Genomic DNA, 10454 nt, shown 5'->3' on the forward strand with positions numbered 1-10454 from the left:
GTTCCAGAAGCAGCAGGCAGCTCCTCTTCCTGTCTTGCTTGCTCTTGTTCCTTTGCCTCCATGGCTGGTTGCTCTTGGTGAGGAATTTCCTCCTTCTTTCCACCCCTACCTCCCACCAGCTTGCTTTCCTGAAATCTGTTCCTTAGCTCGTATGTAATGTGTGTTCCTAAGGGCTGCCCAGTCACACCCTCTGACCAAGTAGTCTTCTTTCCCTGGTTTGAACTCACTATGGCTGACACTGGCCTTGAACTTGTGGCAATCCTACCTCAGCCTCCTGAGTGCTGGGATTATGGGCATACCCATCACATCCAGCTTTCCCAGGGTTTTGACTACCTGTGTACGTTTTCTTTTACTGAACTAGGCCCCCTACTTTTTCCTAATGTGTAGATCTTGGGCAACGATCTGTTGCATAACACTAAGGCAACTTCACTAGGCAACATGTCCAAAACCTACTCAACCCCTCTCAGAGGCCCAGAGACAGAAGTTAAGCAGAGAGTGCACACCTTAAGTACACTGAAAGTCAGGGCTTAAGTGAGATGACAAAGGGCCCAAATAATTAACTTAAGTAAACTGACTTTTAAGGCCTAAAGGAATGCAAGGGTCAAAGATCTGGGTCCCTAAACAAATGAGAGAAGCCCTACAGGAAATGAAACGCAAAGGAAGCAACCTACTTTCTCACCTTCCAAGACCTACCAGCATACAGGAGCATTCCTGCGCTCTTTCAAGTTCACCTACATTGAAAACTACAGCTGGTTACACTTCCAAATCCTTACCTCCCCAGTGTTTTGTATTACCTATCAGTCACCAGACTTGGGCCTAGGGATCATGCTGGATTCTTCCTTCCTCTTAGTCATGGAGAATTCTTGGTAGGCTCAACCTCTGGAATAGTTCCTATATCCAGTACATGCTCAATGAGTGAATGAGACACACATCCTTTCACCCTTGAGCTACAGCTAGGCCTCCTCCTTCTGGTAACTGGCTTCCTACTTCCATCTTCAATATTTCTCCATCCTAGCTCCAGTATCTTTTTTCCACAGTTCCCAAAATAACTGTTCTCAATGCAAATGCACACTCCTTTGACTAATATATTTTAACAGCACCCTCCCCGCCTCTCAGGCTCAATTCTAAGTGCATTAGCATGGAAGACAAACAAGGTCCTTCAAATCCTTTCCAGCCTCAACTCCTGTACTTCTTCATTTCCCAGCTAAGCCAGCCCAACCATAATAACCTTTCAGCACAATGAATATTCAAATCAATCTCATCTCCCAGCCTTAGCACAAGCTGTTCTTCAGCCTACACAGGTCTTCAGCCTTCCCTGGGGGTACAGGATGTGTGGTATTTAGGAGTATACTCTGGAGAAGGATCCTGGTTCAAGATTCAATTCAAGTGCTTCATAGTTACTGAACTTTATGCTAGTTATTTCACCTCTGTATCTCAGTATTCTCACCTACAAAATGAGAACAGCGATGGCATCTATCTCTGAGATTTTGTTAAGATTTCACATACATAGTACTGCTCAACAAACCAGTAGCTGCAATCTGTTAATTTTTACTCTTCCTGCCAAAGCCCCATTGAGATGCTCATGCCTGTCCCGGGTTCCCTTCCACCACCCAAATGTCTCTGTCCCATTTTTACTGTTCTCACTGCCCCTGTTCAAGAGCTGTCACTGCTCCTATTACAAAATTATCATTACTGTTTTACCTAATCTCTTCATTAATCTCAAAGGTAGGACAATGTCTTTATTTGGTAGCAGAAGGATCATTCCAAGGGTCCAGAGGCTAGGATATAAAACTTTATGCAAACAAAGAATATAAAGTGTAAATTTCAAAAAAGTAAAATTTAAAAGTCATATGGGGGGCTGGCGAGATGGCTCAGTGGTCTAAAGCACCTACTTAGAACAAGCTTAGCAAAGCACAGGGACCACGGTTCAATCCCCCAGCACCACATGCCAGCCAGCCACGCCCCCTGGTGGGCTGAGCTGGACACACACACACACACACACACACACACACACACAAAATAAAATAAATTTAAATAAATAAATAAATAAAAGTCATATGGGGGGCTGGGAAGATGGCTCAGTGGAATAAGTGATTCCTTGGCAAGTGCAAGGGCCTGAGTTCAACCCCCAGTTCCACAAATAAATAAATAAATAAATAAAAAGTCATATGGGAAAAGATTCACTCTTTTGGTATTTCACTTCTTAATTCTACATATTTAATGGAAAATCTCCTGTCAGTTACATGCTTAGATGGAAAGGTTCCGTAAAAAAATAAGATGAGCATATCTAAAAGGATGTTCTTAGAGGGTAATATTAAAACTGGGTCTTAAAAGATTAGAAGACTGTTCTGGGAAAGATCTTGCTTTCTAGGTAGAATAAGTAAGATGATTAAAAGGAATGAAGAAAGTGAAACTGAAAGCTGTAGCTGAGATCTAGAAAATGAAGTTGTAAAGAGAATTTTAAAATATATGAATGTTTTCCTGAATGTTATATGATGTTTGGACTTGGCAACATAAACAACAACCAAGCACTTAGAATTATTCATTAAAAAACCCCATTCAGAGCAGTGGGAAAAGTCAGCCAAGGGCAGGAATGGAGAGAAGAAAGGCCTACTGAGAGAGCCTACTGCAATGGGCCAGGTGAACTAGGGGAGACAATAAAAATCAAAGAAGTAAAATCCACAAAAATTCAAACGTAAGCGGTGAAGCAGACCAAAAAGAAAAAATTAAAAATGTTAACCAAAATAGTATGGGAAACTAGTCAGGCTGTGGATTAATTATAGAGAACAGAAGCATGGAGATTTGGAGGAATACCTATTTAATATTCAATAGTCTGTGCATTAAAGTACCTACTGTACAATGAAGAGGAACTGTCTAGTAGATCTTTAAATAAATGATTTTGGACTTAAGAAGCAAGGTCAGAGTTACAAAGACTTGGGAATCCCAAAAAATGTACTTGGTAGTTGAAATCATGAAAAAAAGAACACTGACCAGACAGTCCCTGTGAAGCAAACAGAGAAGGTAGCAAAGAATAAAATCTTGGGGAACAGCAACATAGCAAATGGTAATACAATGCTAAATGGTAACAGGCAAGGGGTGAGAAGAAACAATAGAAATAAAAGAGGCAAAAAAGAATTCCATATTGATACCAAGGAAGTCGAATGTGTGCGTGTGTGTGTGTGTGCGTGTGCGCGTGTGTGTGTGTGTGTATTTTAGTAAGGATCTACAAGATCCACAAGGTCTCACTATGTAGATCGGACCCATAGTGATCCGCCTGTGTTCAGCCTCCCAAGAGCTGGGATTACAGCTGTACGTCACCATACCCAGTCTCAGCCTGACCCGGGGGTGGGGTCAGCACGGCAGGAATGAAGAGTCTTAATATTAAGTGGGAAAAATAAAAAGTGGTCTCTGGACTGAAAATACTAAATCATTAGCTTCTTCATGGACAGCCATGTCATTGGACTAGGAGAATCAGACACAGATTCATTGGGGAAGTGAATGAGAGGGGGAAAAATAATAGTGATTCTCTTTCAATAAATCTTCCATAGTAATACAACATAAAGGCAAACAACTCAAAGCATGGAGACAGAGATAAATAAGGTCAAGGATATTTTAATTCTTCTTGGATTGGTGTTCTTCTCTCCCAGGGGGTAATACTTGATCATAGGTGCAAGCTAAGGAGACAGAGTCCAAAGACAGGGCAAGATCTAGGGTGCAAGACTGAAGGATCAGGCTGACTGAGCAGGTCTCCAAGATGCTGGAAGTCAGAGAACAGTGCGCAGGTTGCCTTTCCCCTGTGCACTGAGAAGGGGACTCAGGGTGCTTCGGACACTAGGTGGGCAGAGAATGGAAAGAAGGTCGCATAAGCTATTAGAGGTTACTCAGTAATGGTGGGAAGGCAGCTGAGGGACCAACACACGCATTGTTGTCTGCAGTGGGTAGGAAGTTCCTTTTCTGCTCAGAAGGAGGAGTCAGGAATGGCTGAGAATCCCCAGAAGTTGATAAGGTAAATGAAGCAGAGCTCATGAGTAAAAATTCCTGCCCCAAGTGAATCCTACTCCTCTGCCCTCAGACCTAGCTGCTGGCGTGAAGAACTGGAAGCTCAGACTGAATTAGGCAAGGGACAGGAAGAAGGAGCTGGTCACACCTCTTCTCAGTGAAGACTAAAATAAAGGTATAGGCTGAGATGATTGCACTAATAATTTCCATTAGTTTCTTGAAAATAGCAGTTAATGTTTAGAATTTTCACCTTGCATCTACATGGAGGACAGCAACATGTAAGACAAAACCCATGGTTGACTCCCTCTCATCTTGGTCTTCTAAACATGTACCATTTCTACTGTCTTGTCAATCATTACACTTTCTTTACAAAAATTTTTTTCTAAAAAGACAAAAAAATTAAGATTTCTTGAAAGTAAACATTAATGTTCAATTATTTGTGCAATCTTGCATTACTGTATCAGTTAATCTGACCAGATTTGATGATAAAGATAATGTAACCACCATTGTTAATTAGCTATTCCTGTTTTGAAAATCTGTAACATATGTATTGTTGTATGTTATCCTGTTTCTTTTTTTCTACTTGTTTTTGCTGTTTTTACTCTTCAAAATAAAACTGAATAAAAAAATAAAATAAAGGTATAGGGTAGAGTGCTGTGTCCACAGGTGACTTGGTTCTCACTCAGAATAGTGCCTGAGTGAAAAGTGATTTTATAAGAATGGAAATAGTTACCTGGAAGTGTGACAGGGCAAATTAAATGCAATACCAACCAGTATTATGGCCTTATCAAGAACTTCAAGTATATTAAATACCACTGAGGGATAAAAACAAACAAAAAATCCTCACTTTCTATGAAGTGCATCGTAAATTATTAAGACGTGTATAGTCTGAAATTTGTCTATAAGCCCAAGAGACTCTGCAAAGCCTTAGAGTGTAACATGGCTTCATAATTGCTGAACATGAAAAATAAAACCATATGACAGACCTTGTACTTGCCAAACCTTTTGCTTTTTTACCCTACCAGTGACACTAATTCTCCTCTGCTAAGTCTCAAATCTTTGAATTGACTACATTCTGAGTCTTGTACAACTGTTCCATGGATCTGGAATGAAACAGTCAGAGGACAGCAGAGATTCTAAGTCCTGTTTCAACTCCACTTAACCACAAAGGAGGAAACCCCAGTTTCTGTGGCCTTAGTCTAAGGTATACAGTATCAGAATCTAGTTTCTTAGGTGCTTTGTTTTAAGTTTTACTTTAGTGCTGCAGTGAGTTTGGTATAACTGACACAACACTACTATTCTTTTATCACAGACTTTGCACTAGTATACAAAGTGTAAGTAACTTATGATAACCCAAGGGAGCTCTATACTAAGCTGAAAACATAAGACATAAAAATACAGACATTTTTCTCTTGTATAAAAAGCTAGGACAGCAAATACCTAAAAAACAAAGATAAGTAAGATGGTTCTCTGAAAATTATGTCTTAGAAGAGCATTACTGTGTTAAAAACTGTTTTACTGTCTACAGCTGAATTCATAAGAAGGCATGCAAACTTAGTTTTCATAAAATAAGTGATAGTTGTAGATTTAGGAGGTACCTATCTTCTGTCTGTAGAACCTAACTTTCCAACTCTCCATTAACTCAGTGGCAAAGGTAAGACAGCTGCCAAAACAGAGAAGAGCAAGAGCAAGAGTCCTCATGGTGGGTTATAATGAAATGCTTGCTTTGACATATTGCTTCTGGACTTGCTGGGGTACAGGCAACAAATAAGGGCTTTCCAGTAGACATTTACTTCCTTAAAATGACAATATATGTTTAAAAATAATATACCCAAGGAGAAAGAAAACATGTTCATTTAAGCGATACAAATTGCAGTACTATGAGACTTAAAACAATAAAAAATTTTAAAATTTTTGGTTATGAGTATTCCTGGTTTTAAAATCAATTTGAGCAAAGAAAAAGCCATGCAATAATTAAGAAGACACTTCATGTATATTATGGACATTATTTATTTAAGATCGTATTTACTCGTTTGTGCACACTCCTGAAACAGTTGATGTCTAGACACATTGGAGGTGTAGAGTAATTCACCCTGTATCTTATAACCGTTACAGGGGGCTGCAGTCTGCCTTTAACTGGCCAAAAGGGGTATTTCAGTTAACTTCTTTTACCTCGAAGATCAAAACTATAGATTACTGAGAAATTGTCTGTTACTTGTTTCATTACTGAAAGAAAAATCAAACTGCAGTACAAATGAGCATACAAATCCAGGATTTTTCTTACTCTAGATTCTAGTTACAGTCTTCCAAACCTTTTGGATTACAACTACTTGTGAACATGATTTGTAGTATTATATTCCTTTGAACACATATACACACAAAGATTCATTTTAGCTTAAGACAAACACTATCAGTTCCTGTTTATATTCAACATCTTAACTCAAATGCATGCTGCCAGTATTTTTTTAGGTTAACATTAATAAGTACAATAAAACATTACAAATTTTGAATTTTACGACTATAGGGATTTGAATACATTAATATTGTATGAAAATGAGTGTTAATTAAACATGATCTTAACTATAAGAAGGCCTAACAGAATTTCTACCTCCCAGTTTGATTCCAATAGTTGTTTCTAACTGACTTGAAAATAGGACCCCCGTTTTTAAGACAATGAATGGCTTGCACTTTCGTATTCTTCAAACAAGCTTTGACATCAAGGGCCAGAACTAATAACATTTTATTGCAAATCTATATATGGTTCAACATGAAGGCTGATTATACAACAGGTATTTGAGAGCAGAAACATTTTTATATCTAGTGATATCAACAGCCCAAAGCTTACCAAAGGTTGGGGTTGGGGCAGGAAACACCTAATAGCAACTACTTAAATTGTAGAAATCCTGACTATTAACAGCTCCTAGCAGCCAGGAGGTTTAGGGAGGGGAAAGTGGTGAGCAGGGACTTGCTATCACTGACACAGCTCCAGCACATAAGCCTTTCGAATGTGGCACACCACCCAGGTATAGTTAGCAATCGGTTTAAAATGGAATTAATTTCGCATTCTGGATACATTTAACAACTGCTGTTAGTCCTCATATTTTAAAAATTGCACAAAGTTCACAAAAAGCTCTCCAGATATGAAGTGTTACAGGCACAAAAATTGCTGTTTTTTTCCGGCTTTTACGGAACACATATTTTTAAAAAGAGAAATGGATTCTGAAGGGATGGGGGGCGGGCGTGTTGGTGTCAAAAGACACTACTGGAAATCCCACTCTACTGTCTGTATGTTTTGACTGGTTGTACTGTCTTCATATTTCGGGCGAAATGTAGGTAACTCTTAAAGCGGTTTCCCTAAATAAAGTAGGAAACTTCAACCTACAAATTGGAATGTATGTAAGTGCCTGATGGAGTGCGGGTGGTCAGGAGAAAGAGTTTTCAGGAAGCTTATTTTTAGCCTTAAAAACAACAACAGCAGCAGTAGAACGCACCAGTAGAGGATTCCTCAGCTAACGCTGGGTCGAAAAGGAAACTTAACAGGGTCCTTCTGGGCCCCCGCTCCGGGCTCCTGTCGCAGGGCAGAACCCCTTCTGGCCACTTCCTCCGAATGCGCACTCGCATCGCCAGGCGCCCGGGCCTCCCACTCTCCCCTCCAACCCCACATGCGTGGCCGCACTGCCAGGAGAGGTGAGAAATTCGGGATCCGAGGCAGCGGCCGCCCTCGCCCCCTTCCTCTACGGTTCCCGTCCGCACCACTCGCGCGCTCTCCAGTCTTCCTCCGGGCTGCAAGTGGAGGGTGGACGCGGCGAAGGCGGGGAGCCCGCCGTCACCCGGGGGAGAGCCGAGAGAGGGTAGCGGACGAAGGAAGGGGGCGCTCGGCGACACGCAGGGCCTCCCGCGTCCGCGCCCCGGGCGCACGGGGCTCCCGCATCCCGCGCCGGCCACCCTCTCCGGGCGCCGCCGTCCGGGCTGGGGCGCAGCCCTCAGCCTGCGGGGGCGGCCGCGGCGAGGTACGCAGCCCGGGCCCCGAGCCACTCACCAAAGCACCAGGAGCCCAGCAGCAGCGTCGCCACCAGGGGCCACATCTCCGCGCCGGCAGACCGGGTGTCTGGAGAAACGGCCGCCTCCGCCGCCTGCACAGGCAGGACCAGCCGCACAGTCACAGGCAACACCGGGCACGCGCGCGCGCGGCCCCGCCGACCCCCGCCCGCCAGCCCGCGCTGCGCGCGCCCTCGCCCCACCCTCCGCCTCGCCGGTGACGCGGGACCCGGAGCTCCGCGCGCCCCGCCCAGGGCCCGCCCCGGCCCCGCCCGCCCCGCGGGCTTCCTGCTTTGCTTCGCTGCAGCGCGCCCCGCGCCCCGCGTCCCCTATTGTCTGCAGCTCTCTGCCCCGGGCGCCCGCCCTCCGCGGCGCCTCCCCGCCTCCTGCAGCGCCCGGCACTGCAGCCCCGCTCTCGCGCTCAGCGTCCAGCCGGCCTCGGAGCCCAGGCCTCCGCCTGCCACCCTCCTCCGGGCCCGAAGCCTCCCGGCCATCCCCCGCTCCCCTACCCCACACCCGCCACCGTGCCCAGCGCGCACCCCGAGGGGGGTCCCCGCGCTCCGCCCCGAGCCCGGGGACAGCGCAGAGCCCTGGCCACTGCCGCTCGCTGGCGCCCGGAGCTCCCGCTGCTTCCGGGGGCTCCTCTTCCTTTTCCTCCTCCTCCGCGCCTGGGTGCATTCGCCGGGCGAGTCCCAGGCCGGTGGGAAGCGTCTCTAAGGGCGAGTGTGGAGGCGCGGGGACCGAGGGCTTCGCGGGCCACACAGGAGACCGGGCCCGGCCGTCGGAGCCTGGTTTGTGACTATCGTGTGGACCTCTCAGCGCTGTTTGGGTTTATGGGCTCCGGATGTGACCCCACGCTACATATGGACAAGGCCTCTAAATATGTTGCTGAATCGCACAGGCTGCTTCATTCATCCCAAAGCAAAACCTCTTTTAAAGCTACCGTTGGCATTCATCCGGGTGATGCACTCTTGTCAGAGTGACACTTTGGATCAAGGGTACTGTCCGATCCCTTGGGGTTTGTTTTGCTTTGTTTTTGTTGTTGTTCTGTTGGAGCAGACAGCAGTTTCCCAGCGCGATATACCTTCTCCATGTCCGCTACCCTGAGCATCTTCTTCCAAGCGTTCGTTACCACAGGAATAAAATTCAGGAAGTAAAATCGCCCTTCTCTATGACAGTAAAGCAAGGTGTTACAACTTTCTTTTTGTGTGAGCCGTTTTCTGCCCAGTCTTAACACTTCCTTAAAATCAGAGGGCCGTTTAAATATCCCTTCTTCCAAGACCCTTAAACTGAGCAGACAGGAGTTAATAAATATGCTGATGTGACTTAAGTGAAGTTCGTGTTCTAAATGACTGAAAAGAAAAAAAGCCTAGCACACATCTCTGTAAAACAATGGTTCATAACTGGTGGTCAGCATTTGAAAGGCAGCCTTGACACCCTGAGGCCATCAAAGGAGCTGATCAATTCTCCAACTGCTGCTTACACGGATACAAAAGAATCATCCACCAGACTCTGAGCATTGGGGACACTGTGTATCTCAGAGCAGCTGGTTGGCTAAATAAGGCTGTCAGCTGTCCCTGGAACTGACCAACCCCCTAACGCTGAAGAGTGACTGGAAAGGACTCTCCCCAGCCTTCAGAGGTAGGGATCCAGGGATGCTCTGTAGTTCACTGAGTTTTACACTGAACTACAGAGACCCTCTGCTTCATGTCCCTTTGTGCAGAAAATGGAATAGGCTCAAGTCAGGCCAATAAGGGACCACCTGGGTGAGCACTCTTCTCCTGGGACTCTAGTTGGGACATGTTGGTGGAGTGAAGGGGTGATAAGAAGCAAAGAGGTGGCCTATCCCAGGAGCAGCAGTCCATGCCAAGCTGTGTAGTTTGAAACTATAAGAAGTTCCTTTCTCCTTACAAGTTGTCCTTATAATATTTTTTCAAGCAGTTTTATTTGAACCTTGAATTCATCTTTGTGTGCATTTCTTGGGTAGAATGTGAAAGGATATTGAATATTAGAATGTGTTGAACATAGGTAGTAAACAATGTACCACCTAAATGAACCTTCCTAAGAGCCCCTGGGAAGGGCAAGTGTCATGATCTCCGTTTTAGAGCTGAGGCAACAAAGGGAAAGAGGTGACATGAACCTTTTTCCCATGGTTAGATGTTGATACTGTGTTCTCTCCCCACCCCTGTTTTCTCTCTTTTTTTCTGTCCCTCTCCCTTGCCTTTGTAACTCTATTTCTTAAATTGACCTGACTCCAAAGCCAGTGAAATGCCCACAATCTGCTTTCTGAACTCAAGACCCATTCTCCTTCCCCACTTTCTGACCCAGCAGTGTCTATTTCATCTTCCCTGCAAAACTTAAGTCTATTTTCTACCTCATAGGGGTGACTGAACTACATCTTGACCTTATCTCACATG

At 44.7% G+C, this 10454-nt stretch overlaps 1 protein-coding gene across 3 annotated transcripts in view; it reads right to left on the reverse strand.

Annotated features, from left to right (window-relative positions):
- The window catches only part of Cd47 (CD47 molecule), a 42721-nt gene extending 34506 nt beyond the window's left edge, over positions 1-8215 (reverse strand). For all 3 annotated transcript variants that reach the window (XM_023704098.1, XM_023704097.1, XM_023704096.1), the window contains exon 1: positions 8039-8215. In XM_023704098.1, coding sequence (XP_023559866.1) covers positions 8039-8084 — 46 coding nt within the window. In that variant the 5' untranslated portion in view covers positions 8085-8215. The remainder of the gene's footprint in view (positions 1-8038) is intronic.
- Between the last annotated feature and the right edge of the window lie 2239 nt (positions 8216-10454).

The sequence above is a fragment of the Octodon degus genome, unplaced genomic scaffold, assembly GCF_000260255.1.
Source record: "Octodon degus isolate 3935 unplaced genomic scaffold, OctDeg1.0 scaffold00187, whole genome shotgun sequence".
NCBI classification, from domain to species: Eukaryota; Metazoa; Chordata; class Mammalia; order Rodentia; family Octodontidae; genus Octodon; species Octodon degus.